We start from the raw sequence: 13604 nt of genomic DNA on the forward strand, positions 1-13604 counted from the left end.
CCTGGACTTAATATTACAGGATCTAGTGATGGAAAACTGCCCTGATATCATGGAATCAGAGGGCAAAATAGTTATTGAAAGAGTACATCCATCCCCACCAGAAAAAGATCCTAAAATGAAAACACCAAGGAATGTTGTGGCCAAACTCCAGAACTATCAGATAAAAGAGAAAATCCTGCAAGCAGCCAGAAAGAAACAATTTAAATATCAAGGACCCACAGTAAGGATCATGCAGGACCTGGCTGCATCAACATTAAGGTATCGAAGGGCCTGGAATGAGATATTTCGAAGAGCAAGGGAGCTTGGAATGCAGCCAAGAATCCACTATCCCACAAAGCTGAGCCTTCTCTTCAGGGAAAAAGATGGACATTTAATGAAATTGAAGAATTCCAAAAATTTCTGATGAAAAGACCAGAGCTAAACAGAAAATTTGGGCATCAAACAGGAGGTTCAAGAGACACATGAAAAGGTAAAAAAAGAAACAAAACAAGGAGGCGGTAAAAGGAAAAAAATGCTATCCAGTAAGTTGACACTGGCTATATCCCAGCATGGGGAAAAAGATTCTCATAAATCTTGAGAATTGCAACTCTAACAGAGAGAATATACCTAGCCAAAAATGAAGGAAATTCATGACCTATCCATGAGACTGCTATCTAAAGAGATGTAACTACTGGCTTTAACCCCACTTGAGAGAAAGACTAATAACTCTCAGGAATTTTGACTCTTCAATAGAATATACTGAACTAGAAGGGACAGACACTCAGAATTTTCTATGACTTAGATAGAATGATCTAAAAAACACTACCTCCTTAAAAAGGGGGACAGGCAAGAGATGGGAGGAGGGAGGGGATTGAATGGGGTAAATCTCATTACACTAAGAAGTACAAAAAACCTATGGTAATAGAGGGGAAGAAGGGAGCAGATGAGAAACACCTGAATCTTCTTCTCATCAGACTTGGCTTGAAGTCAACCTACACATACTCAGTTAACTTATAAAACACCTAATCTTTCATGTATTAAAAGGGGGAAAAAGGGAGGGGGGGAACAAAGAAAGGGAAGAGGAGTGGGGGGGAGGGGAAATAACAAAAGGAAGGGAAGGGAAAAGGGAAAAAGAGGAAAGAAAGGGGAGAGTGTGATATAGGAGGGCAAACACAGTGAAGGGGGTGGTATTCAGAAACAAAATACTGGGGAATATGGATAAAGGGGGGAGAAGGGGGAAAATACAAACAGAGGGAAGATAGCACGGAGGGCAGGAAAAATAAAAAAAAGAAAAAGAAAAAATGTCTTATATTTGACTATGATCCTATGATCTGCCCTCTCCTCTATCACCCATATTCCCCCTTCCCTGTTCCCTTTCTCTCCTTTTTTCCTTTCTAGATGTCTATATCCTATATCCTATTGAGTGTGTATGCTGTTTCCTCTCTGAGACATTTCAGATGAGCATGAAGACTCCTTCATTCCTCCTTGCCTCCCCCTTCCATTCTATTGCAAAAGCTACATGAAATATCTGAGCCTATTCCACCTCTCCTTTCTCTTACTCCCAGTGTATTTCCCTTTTAGCCTTTAACTCCATTTTTACAATATATTCTATCTTCAGATTTAGCTCTCTCCTGTGCCTCATCTATAAAAGCTCCTTCTACCTACTCTATTAAATGAGAAGGTTCATATGAATATTATCAGTATCATCTTCTCATGAAGGAATATACACAGTTCATCATTAAATACCTCATAATTTACCCTTCTCATCCACTTTTTCTATGCTGCACTGGAGTCCTGTACTTGAAGGTCAAACTTTCTGTTCAGTTCTGATCATTTCAACAGGAACATTTGAAATTTCCCTGGTTCACTGTGAAAGTCCATCTTTTCCCTTGGAAGAGGATATTCAGTTTTGTTGGGTAGCTGATTCTCAGCCTTCCAGAATATTATATTCCAAGCCCTACAGGCCCTTAATGTAGATGCTTCTGAGTCCTGTGTGATCATGATCCTGACTATAGTTCCATATTTGACTTGGGAGTTCTGGAACTTGGCTATTATATTCCTGGGAGGTTTTTTTTTTTGGATCTCTTTCTGGGGGAGATTGGTGGATTCTCTCAATTTCTATTTTACCATCTGCTTCTAGGATATCAGGACAATTTTCCTGTAGAAATTCTTTAAAAATGAGGTCAAGGCTCTTTTCCTGATCATGACTTTCAGGTAGGCCCAATAACTTTTTTTTTTAGGTTTTTGTAAGGCAAACGGGGTTAAATGGCTGGCCCAAGGCCACACAGCTAGATAATTCTTAAGTGTCTGAGACAGGATTTGAACCCAGGTACTCCTGACTCCAGGGCCGGTGCTTTATCCACTATGCCACCTAGCTGCCCCCCAATAACTTTTAAATTATCTTTTCTAGATCTGTTTCCTAGATCAGATCAGTTGTTTTTTTAATGAGATATTTCACATTTTCTTCTAGGTTTTCATTCTTTTGGTGTTGAATTATTGTCTTGATTTCTTGCAAAATCTTCAGCTTCCTTTAGCTCCATTCTACATCTGAAGAATTTGTTTTCCTCAAAGAGCTTTCTTACCTCATTTTCCATCTGGCCAATTCTGCTTTTTAAAGCATTCTTCTCCTCAATAACTTATTTTTTAGTTGTGTTTTTTTTACAAGGCAGTAGGGTTAAGTGGCTTGCCCAAGACCACACAGCTAGGCAATTATTAAGTGCTGTGGTTGGATTTGAACTCAGGTTCTCCTGACTCCAGGGCCAGTGCTCTATCTACTGTGCCACTTAGCCTCCCCCTTCATTTTTGAACTGTTTTATCCATTTTACCTAAACTGGTTTTTAATATGTTATTTTCCTTCCACATTTTTTTTTTGGATCTCCTTGACTAAGCTTCTGACTTTGTTTTCATGTTTTCCCAGCATCTCTCATTTCTTTTCCCAATTTTTCTTCTACCTCCCTTACTTGATTTTCAAAATCTTTTTGAGCTCTGTCATAGCCTGAGCCCAACTTTTATATTTCTTGGAGTCTTTAGATGCAGGAGCTTGGACTTTCTCATCTTCTGATTGTGTGGGTCCTTCATGTGATCAAAGTAATTGTCTGTAGTCAGGTTCCTTTTTTTTTTTTTCTGTTTACTTATTTCCCCAGCCTGTGCCTGGTTCTGCAGTGCTTCCTGAGGTTTTTATTATTTTTGGGACACCCCTGTAAGGACCTCAGTATGTGAGGCTCTGACTGCTCTCCTGGTCTGTTGAATGGGCACATGCCCTTTGGGGTCCCAGACTGCAACTAGGGTCTGAATATGGTCAAAGTCCCAGAGTTCTGTCCCAGGGACAGAGGATAGATCTCAGCATTCTCCCTCCACTCTCTTACCTTCCATGGGCTGAGTGCTCAGGGAGCAGCTGCTGGTTGGCTCCTGCTGGGTAGCTCCACAGGCTTGCTTCCACTTCTTGGGATGTGGACTGTGCTGAGCTGGGCCGAGGAGGGCCACACTGGCGTGGGCTTTGCGATTGCTCTGGCAGAGGTCTCCCTGCTGATCTTCAAAGTTGTGCTTGGTGCTCCCTGGGGTGGCAGGTCAGGCAGGAACCAGGGGCTCCCTAGGGACCTAGGTGCCCTGGGGCTGTTCCTGGAAGGCTGAAGCTCCTTCAATTAGACACACTGCTGCCCCTCCAACCCTGTGGAACAGAGCCTTCACACTATTTTAGGTTACCTTGGACTGGAGAATTGCCTCACTGGATCTTTCTGTGGGTTCTATCTCTCAAAAATTTAGTTAGTCATAATTTTAAGGTTTTTGAAATATTTTGGAGAGAGCACCTAAGAAAGGCTGTTATCTTCTCACCATCTTGGTTCCACCCCTGGTCAAGTCCTGATATCTTTATTTCTATAAATATCCAGGACAGTAATGTATATTAGGTAGAGTATCAGTAAATGCTTGTTGAATGAATGGATGACTCAAGATTTAATTAAGTAGTTAGAATATGTATTAGAGGAAAAAAAGAGACCACGACTGATACATGTGGAATCATAAGATTTGAAGTTGTGGATCTTTAGAGGTCAAACTCTAAGGGTGCCCAGGAAGGTTCAGGATCTTACCCAAGATCACAAAGAGCAGAGATGAGATTTAAGTCCATATGATCTGACTCCAAATCTGGTATTGTGGTCTGAACACATCTAATGTCATATACTTAGCTACTTTGTTTTCCAACAAAGCTAAATATGGATATGTATGAAAAAACTTAAAAGTTGTGATTTGTCTTCCTGATGTCAGATTTGGGCAGGAAGACTTCCTCAGGTTGCTCTAAGTCCTAGGTTTTGAGGCTAAAGTGTTATTTTTCTCTGTAATAAAATTATATTCTGTATATATATATATATATATATATATATATATATTCATATTAAAAATTTTAAGTTTCCCCACTAAAATTATACTTATATGGTTTATACTAACATTTAATAGATACTTAAAGTAATTTTGATGTAACTTTTCATTTTTCTCTTTGTTTTCTTTCATTTAAGGAATACATCGCCTTAAACAGAGTTTGCCAAAACGGAAGCCAGGATTAATGGCCAAATCATATGATCCAATAGCTCCTATAGCTGAAGAAATTAGTGAAGAGGCATGTCTCTTATGTTTTGATGAGTTTCAGGTAATGTAGAGATTAATGACATATTTGATGATGTTCTGATGCAAATTTTCTTTCTGGTATTGTGACTTATTTGCTGTTTGACTCTTAACTCTCAGTGACTGAGGTTCCCAATTATTCAGTTGGGTTTTTTTCCCTTAACTTGTGGAAATGACATTTCGTTAATAAATTAATGTCTTTAAAGATCATTTCCACCAGAATTTCTTAAGTGTTTTTTGCTATCATGGACCTTATTGGAAAGCTATAGATCCCTTCTCAGAATAACATCTTAAAATGGATTTACTTTGGTTTACAAAGAAAATCATTATATTAAAAACTGGTTATTATTATTTTTTTTTCAGTTTTGAAAATTTAAAAAAAATTTTTTTTACTTTATTTTTTATTCTCATTTTGTACAAATGTTTTTCTTTACATTAATAAGATATACTTGTTTACAAGTAAACAAAATACCCCTCCTCCCATTGAATATAGATATACTTTCTTGGGCAAAAAAGTAAAGGGGGAGAAAAAAATTAAAATTAAAAAAAATAATAGTAATAATTGTAGGTATGGCCAGGTGGTGCAATGGACGAAGCATCAGCCCTTAGAGCCACGAGCACCCGAGTCCATATCCAGCCTCGTAAACCTAATAATCACCCAGCCATGTGACATGCAAGCCACCCGATCCCCACTGCCCTGTAAAAACCAAAAAGAAGGAAAAAAAAAGACCCAAAATAAAATAAAATAAATAAAAAAAATATAAATAAAAATAAAATAGTAGGGGTGGCTGGGTGGCAGACAGAGCATTGGCCCTTGAGCCAGGAGCACCTGGGTCCGAATCCGGCCCCAGACACCCAATGATCACCCTGTTATGTGGCCCCAGGCAGGCCACCCAGCCCCACTTGCCCTGCACCCTCCCCCAAATAATAATAACAAAAAATGTGTTTCAGTCTTTGTTCCAACACCATCAACTCTGTCGTGAGTGGATCACATTCTTTATGATAAGTCCATCACAAAAGTTACTTCCATATTTTTCCAACGTTGCCATTGCTGATTGCAACTCCCTCCTTTCTTATTTCTCCACTACCATGTACTATATTTTCTCTCTCCTTTCACTCTGACTCTGCTGTAGGGTAGCTGAGTGGAGCAGCACACAGATCCCTGGTCCTGGGGCCAAGAAGCCCTGAGCCCCCATACCACCCCTTAGGCCCAGAATCCACCTGGCCCTATGGTCCTGGGCAGGCCATCCAATCCCAGCCCCTTGCAAGAAGTAAAAAAAGAAAATGTGTTATATCTGACCACTGTCCCCCCATGGTCCATCCTCTCCTCCTTTATTTACATCCCCACCCCTTCCCCCTACTCCCCCCTCCTTCTTACTCCAGTTGTCTATACTCCATTGAGTATATTTGCTATTTCCTCTCCTAGCCATCTCTAATGAGAGCAAAGGTTCCCTCATTCCCCCTTGCCTCCCCCATTCCATATCATTGCAATAGCTCAATGTAATAAAAAAAATCTTATTATGTGAAATAGCTTGGACTATTCCCCCTCTCCTTTTTCTTTCTCCCATTCCATTTCCCTTTTTTTCTTATTGACTCCATTTTTACACCATATTTTAATCTTCGACTTCAGCTTTCTCCTGTGCTTCAACTATAAAAGCTCCCTCTACCTGCTCTATTAACTGAGAGGGTTCATATGAATATTATCAGTATCATTTTTCTATACATGCAGTTCATCCTCATTAAGTCCCTCATATTTCCCCCCCTCTCCTCCAATCTCCATGCTTCACCTGAGTCCTGTATCTGAAGATCAAACCTTCTGTTCAGCTCTGGCCATTCCAAAAGGAACCTTTGAAATTCCCCTGGTTCATTGAAAGTCCATCTTTTTCCCTGGAAGAGGACATTCAGCCTTGCTGGGTAGTTCATTCTTGGCTGCATTCTAAGCTCTTTTGCCTTCCGGTATATTGTGTTCCAAGCCCTACGAGCTTCCAATGTAGCTGCTGCTAAGTCCTGTGTGATCCTGACTACAGCTCCACAATATTTGAATTGTGTCCTTCTGGCTGCTTGTAATATTTTCTCTTTGACTTGGGAGTTCTGGAACTTGGCTATAATATTCCTGGGGGTTGGTTTTTTGGGATCTCTTTCTCGGGGGGGATCGGTGGATTCTCTCTATTTCTATTTTGCCCTCTGCTTCTAGAACATCAGGGAAATTTTCCCATAGTAATTCTTTGAAAATGATGTCAAGGCTCTTTTCCTGATCATGACTTTCAGGTAGTCCAATAATTTTCAAGTTATCTTTCCTAAGTCTGTTTTCCATATCAGTTGTTTTTTCAGTGAGATATTTCACATTTTCTTCTAATTTTTCATTTTTTTGGTTTTGAAGTGTTGATTCCTGATTTCTGTTAAATTCATCAATCTCCCTGAATTCTATTCTTTGTCTGAAGGATTTATTCTCCTCAGAGAGTTTTCTTATCTCTTTTTTCCATCTGGCCAATTTTGCTTTTTAAAGCATTCTTCTCCTCAATAACTTTTTGAACTGTTTTATCCATTTGACCTAAGCTGGTTTTTAGCATGCTATTTTCTTCAGCATTTTTTTGGATTTCCTTGACTAAGCTGCTGACTTCATTTTTATGTTTTTCCTGCATCTCTCTCTCCCTCCTTTCTTTTCCCAGTTTTTCTTCTAACTTCCTCATTTGATTTTCAAAGTCTTTTTTGAGCTCTATCATAGCCTGAGCCCAATTTCTGTTTTCTCTTGGAGTCTTTAGATGCAGGAGCTTGTGCTTCCTCATCTTCAGACTGAGTATTTTGATCCTTCTTGGGCTCATTTTCAAAATATTTCTCAATGGTCTTCCTCTTGTTTCTTTGTTCATTTTCCCAGCCTAAGCCTGTTTTTTGGGGTGCTTCCTGAGCTTTTGGGACACTCCCACAAGGGTCTCAGTATGTGAGGTGGCTCTGTCCTCCCTCTTGGTCTGTGAATGACCATAAGCGCCCCCCTCTGCCACGGGGCTGAGGTGGGGGGGCCTGCCGTTCTATGGGGGGGCCTAGACTGTGATCAGGATCTGAATGTGGTCAGAGCCCCAGAGTCCTTTTCCAGGGGCAGAGGACAGAGCTAGGCAGTCTGTCTTCACTCCCCTCCCTCAGCTCAGTGGGCTCATGCCCTGGGGGCTCCTGCTTACTGGATCTGCCTGCTTCTGTTTCCTGGATCAGGGCTGGGGAAAGATGCTGCTGCTTGCTGTGTGGCCTGAGGGCTGGGCTCCACTTGCTTGCTCTGGCAGAGGTCCCCTGCTGCTCCCCCACTCCGTGCTGGTGCTCCCTGGGGAGCCCAGGAGACTCCCCCGCTGCTGTGAGCTGAGGCTCCCAGCACCCTGGGGCTGCCTCCGGGAGGCTGAGGTTCTTTGGTTCTGGCGGGCCACCCCTCTTCCGGGCTGCCCCTCCAACCCCGGGGAGCAGAGCCTTTCTGCTCTTTTCCAGGTTACTTTGAGTAGGAGAACTGCTTCACTGGGTCCCTTTGTGGGTTCTGTTTCTCAAAAGTTTAGTTAGAGTCCTTAGTTTATGAGTTTTTATCAGAGAGCTCCTAAGACTTGATCCTTTCATGTCGCCATCTTGGCTCCGCCTGGTTATTATTATTAAAAAAAGTTCAGGGCGGCTAGGTGGTGCAGTGGATAGTCCTGGAGTCAGGAGTACCTGAGTTCAAATCCACCCTCAGATATTTAATAATTACTTAGCTGTGATCTTGGGCAAGTCACTTAACCCTATGCCTTACAAAAACCAAAAACAAAACAAAAAAAGTTCATGGGCATCAGGTTAAGAACCCTTGATCTAGAGTGATTTTTTTTAATTCTATATAAATATCATTTATCTTCCTTTTTGCTAAGAAGAGTAATTGTGGAGTGAGGATAGATATGGTTATTGTTTATATATTTTGTATCTCATATAGCAGGTACTCAGAGGTACTGAATACTAAGTAACTGCTTAAAGCAAAATGTTACAAAACAAGTAGCTAATTGATATGTCTTTACTACACAGTATGATTGACTAGAAAAGGAAAGTGAGTCAATAGAAAGAAAATATTAGCTTTAATTATTGGAGTTTTACATAACACAATTTTGAAAAATCATACTCAGAGAAATATAAAAATGAAATTGCTGCTTATTCAGGGTAAATGGCACCTGGACATTGCAGTATTTCCTCCTCCCATGAGCTTCCACCTAGAGGATGTGGTCCACATGGCTGCATCTCCAAATTATACCTAATAAGGGTTCATTTAAGAAAAACTTAGCTGGGGCGGCTAGGTGGTACAGTGGATAGAGCACTAGCCCTGGAGTCAGGAGTTACTGAGTTCAAATCTGACTTCAGACACTTTATTACCTAGCTCTGTGGCCTTGGGCAAGCCACTTAACTCCATTGCCTTGAAAAAAACCCAAAAAAAACCCCCCAAAACTTAGCCAATATGGATGGACTTATCAGTGGTTAAGTAATAGAGACTATGACTTAGATTGTAACTCATCTCTGAAGTACATTGGAAATGAAGTGACCTTTGTTACATTTTCTGCTTCCTGCTGTGTTACAGAGAACCCTTTAAAGACTATAATTTCTTTGGACCACATAAGGAGAAAAGAATAGAGATGAAAATTTTGCCCTAACATCCTAAACTTCATAGGTAAAAGAATAAAGAACATGTAATCTTCCCATCAATAGCATTGAGTTGATGACTATATTGATTTTAAAATAATATCTCTTTTTTTTTTCTTTTTTTTTTTAGTTTTTTTTTTGCAAGGCAAATGGGGTTAAGTGGCTTGCCCAAGGCCACACAGCTAGGCCATTATTAAGTGTCTGAGGCCAGATTTGAACCCAGGTACTCCTGACTCCAGGGCCGGTGCTTTATACACTGTGCCACCTAGCCACCCTAAAATAATATCTCACGGTGAATCAAAATCAAATATAGGTTTACTATTGTCTCCTTTTGGAGGGAAAATGTTCCTTCTTTTATTCAATCAACATGGTACATGTATTGGTTTAAGGTAATAAAATAAAAACTTCTTGCTCTAGCCCCTAACTCCCACTCTGATCAACTTTGGGGAGTGATCTGAGTGATGATTTTTTATATTCACTTAACAAAAGAGTATATAATAGATAGCATTTTAGTTGTGCATTTCGTTATACTCCTGTGACTTGACTCTTAAATAAAGATGTAAATTGAAAAAACCCAATTACTACTTTGGTGATTTTAAAAATTGTTTTTATATACTTTATTATTGTTAGCCTCTAGTGCAGGAAACTGACTTAAAATTTTTTCAATATCTAGTCTAATGAGGTTTGTTTTATTTTTTTAAATATCTCTGATTTGTATCACTGGATAAAGATAAATTGCTCATCTTTGAAAGTTCATTAACTCTATAAGAATTTGATTAAGCAAATTGTCCTTTCTTATTACTAGATAGATATATTCATTTTAATCACCATTACCAGAGTGCAGTCATCAGAGATAGCTAGGTAGTACAATAGATAGAATATTAGACTTATAGTCAGGAGGACCTAAGTTCAAATATTGCCTCTGATATTTACTAACTGTGTCTCCCTGGACAAATGATTGAACTTTTCAACCTCAATTTTTGCATTTGTAAAATGAAGATAATAGTAATAATTCCCTCCTCACAGAATTGTAAGGATCAAGTGCTTTACAAACCTTAGTGATTCTTTTTCTTTAAGTTTTTTTTTGCAAGACAAATGGAGTTAAGTGGCTTGCTCAAGGCCACACAGCTAAGTAATTATTAAGTGTCTGAGGCCACATTTGAACTCAGGTACTCCTGACTCTAGGGCCGGTGCTCTATCCACTGCATCACCTAGCCACCCCTCTTAGTGATTTAAAAAAAATATATTTATTCTCATTTTGTACAAATAATGTTTTTTATGCATTAATAAAATATTCTTGTTTAAGAGTAAACAAAATACCCCCTCCCCCCAAAACATATAGACTTGCTTGAGTGATAAAGTAAAGGGGAGAGAAAAAAATTAAAATTAAAATTAAAAAATAATACTAATAATTGTAGGTACGACCAGGTGGCACAGTGGACAGAGCACCAGCCCTGGAGCCAGGAGCACTCGAGCCCATATCCGGCCCCGTACACTCAACAATCACCCAGCTGTGTGACATGCAAACCACCCCAACCCCACTGCCCTGCAAAAATAGAACCCAAATGAAGTAAAATAGTAATAATAGTAGGGGTGGCTGGGTGGTGGACAGAGCATTGGCCTTTGAACCAGGAGCACCTGGGTCCAAATCTGGCCTCAGACACCCAATGATCACCCTGCTATGTGGCCCCAGGCAGGCCACCCAGCCCCATTTGCCCTGCACCCCCCAAATAATAATAAAATAATAAAATAATAATAATAATAAATGTGCTTCAGTCTGTGTTCAAACACCACCAACTCTGTCGCAGGTGCATCACATTCTTTATGGTAAGTCCATCACAAAAGTTATTTCCATATTTTTCCACCATTACCATTGCTGATCGCAACTCCCCATTTTCGTATTTCTCCACTACCATGTACTCTATTTTCTCTCTCCTTTCAGTCTGACTTTGCTGTAGGGCAGCTGAATGGCACAGCAGGCAGATCCCTCGGGGCCAAGAGGCCCCGAACCCATATACCCCTTAGGCCCAGCATCCACCTGGCCCTATGGTCCCGGATAGGCCATCCAATCCCAGCCCCTTGCAAGAAGTAAAAAAGAAAATGTGTTATATCTGACTACTCTACCCCCATGGTCCATCCTTTCCTCCTTCATTCACATCCTCACTCCTTTCCCCTGTCCCCCTCTCTCTCCTTCTTACTACAGATGTCTATACCATGTATATATGCTGTTTCTCTCCTAGCCACCTCTGGTGAGAGCAAAGATTCCCTCATTCCCCCTTACCTTCCCCCCTTCCATATCATTGCAATAGCTCATTGTAATAAAGAAAAATCTTATTATATGAAATATCTTGGCCTATCCCCCCTCTCCTTTTTCTTTTTCCCGTTACATTTCCCCTTTTTCTATTGACTCCATTTTTACACCATATTTTCTCTTCAAATTCAGCTTTCTTCTGTGCTTCAACTATAAAAACTCCTTCTACCTACTCTATTAACTGAGAAGGTTCATATGAGTATTATCAGTATTATTTTTCTATGCAGGAATACATATAGTTCATCATCATTAAGTCCCTCATATTTTCCCTTTCTCCTCCAATCTCTATGCTTCACCTGAGTCCTGTATGTGAAAATCAAACCTTCTGTTCAGCTCTGGCCATTCCAACAGGAACATTTGAAATTCCCCTGGTTCACTGAAAGTGACATTCATTTTTGCTGGGTAGTTGATTCTCTGTTGTATTCCAAGCTCTTTTGCCTTCTGATATATTGTATTCCAAGCCCTACGAGGTTTTAATGTAGTTGCTGCTAAGTCCTGTGTGATCCTGACTGTAGCTCCACAATATTTGAATTGTGTCCTTCTGGCTGCTTGTAATATTTTCTCTTTGACTTGGGAGTTCCGGAACTTGGCTATAATATTCCTGGGGGTTGGTTTTTTGGGATATCTTTCTTGGGGCGAATTGGTGGATTCTCTCCATTTCTATTTTTCCCTCTGCTTCTAGAATATCAGGGCAATTTTCCTGTAGTAATTCTTTGAAAATGATGTCAAGGCTCTTTTCCTGATCATGACTTTCAGGTATTCCAATAATTTTTTTTCTTCGGTTTTTTGCAAAGCCAAATGGGGTTAATGGCTTGCCCAAGGCCACACAGCTAGGTAATTATTAAGTGTCTGAGACTGGATTTGAACCCAGGTCCTCCTGACTCCAGGGCCAGTACTTTATCCACTGCGCCACCTAGCCTCCCCTATATTCCAATAATTTTTAAATTATCTTTCCTAAATCTGTTTTCCATATCAGTTGATTTTTCAATGAGATTTTTCACATTTTCTTCTAATTTTTCATTCTTTTGGTTTTGAAGTATTGAGTTCTGATTTCTCGTAAATTCATCAATCTCCCTGAGTTCTATTCTTTGTCTGAAGGATTTGTTTTCCTTAGAGAGCTTTCTTATCTCTTTTTCCATCTGCCCAATTCTGCTTTTTAAAGCATTTTTCTTCTCAACTTTTTGAACTGTTTTATTCATTTGACCTAAGCTGGTTTTTAGCATGCTATTTTCTTCAGCATTTTTTTAGATTTCCTTGACTAGGTTGCTGACTTCATTTTTCATGTTTTTTCTGCATCTCTCTCATTTCTTTTCCCAGTTTTTCTTCTAACTCCCACATTTGATTTTCAAAGTCTTTTTTTGAGCTCTGTCATAGCCTGAGCCCAATTTCTGTTTTTCTTGGAGTCTTTAGATGCAGGAGCTTGTGCTTTCTCATCTTCAGACTGAGTATTTTGATCCTTCTTGGACTCAAAGGCAAAGTATTTCTCAATGGTCTTCCTCTTTTTCCTCTGCTTGCTCATTTTCCCAGGCTTAGCTTGGTTTTTGGGGTGCTTCCTGAGCTTCTGGGACACTCCCACAATAACTTCAATGTGTGAGGCTCTGTCCTCCCTCCTGGTCTGTGAATGTACATAAGTGCTCCCCTCTGCCACAGGGCTGGGGTGGGCCCTGCTGTTCTATGTGGGGGGGCCTATACTGCAAGCAGGATCTGAATGTGCTCAGAACCCCAGAGTCCTGTTCCAGGGACAGAGGACAGAGTTCTGCAGTCTCTCTTCACTCCCCTCCCTAGGTTAAATGGGCTCATGCCCTGAGGGCTCCTGCTTACAGGCTCTGCCTGCTTCTGTTTCCTGGATCTGGACTGCCTTGGCCAAGCTGCTTGCTGTGTGCCCTGAGGTCTGGGCTTCACATGCTCGCTCTGTCAGAGATTCCCCACCCCTCCCAAGTTGTACTCCGTACTCCCCGGGGTGTAGCTCAGGAAACTCCCCTGCTGCTTTGAGCCGTGGCTCCCCATGCCCTGGGGCTGCCTCTGTGAGGCTGAAGTTCTTTAGCTTTGGCCGGCCACCCCTCTGGCAGGC

The 13604-nt window shown here is 40.6% G+C and overlaps 1 protein-coding gene across 4 annotated transcripts in view; it reads left to right on the forward strand.

The window, feature by feature from the left end:
• The window catches only part of AFG1L (AFG1 like ATPase), a 221398-nt gene that overhangs the window by 85263 nt on the left and 122531 nt on the right, over positions 1-13604 (forward strand). For all 4 annotated transcript variants that reach the window (XM_074187295.1, XM_074187294.1, XM_074187292.1 and 1 more), the window contains one exon: positions 4488-4618. In XM_074187295.1, the coding sequence (XP_074043396.1) occupies positions 4488-4618 (131 nt within the window). The remainder of the gene's footprint in view (positions 1-4487; positions 4619-13604) is intronic.

Source organism: Macrotis lagotis, chromosome 5, assembly GCF_037893015.1.
Source record: "Macrotis lagotis isolate mMagLag1 chromosome 5, bilby.v1.9.chrom.fasta, whole genome shotgun sequence".
NCBI lineage: Eukaryota > Metazoa > Chordata > Mammalia > Peramelemorphia > Peramelidae > Macrotis > Macrotis lagotis.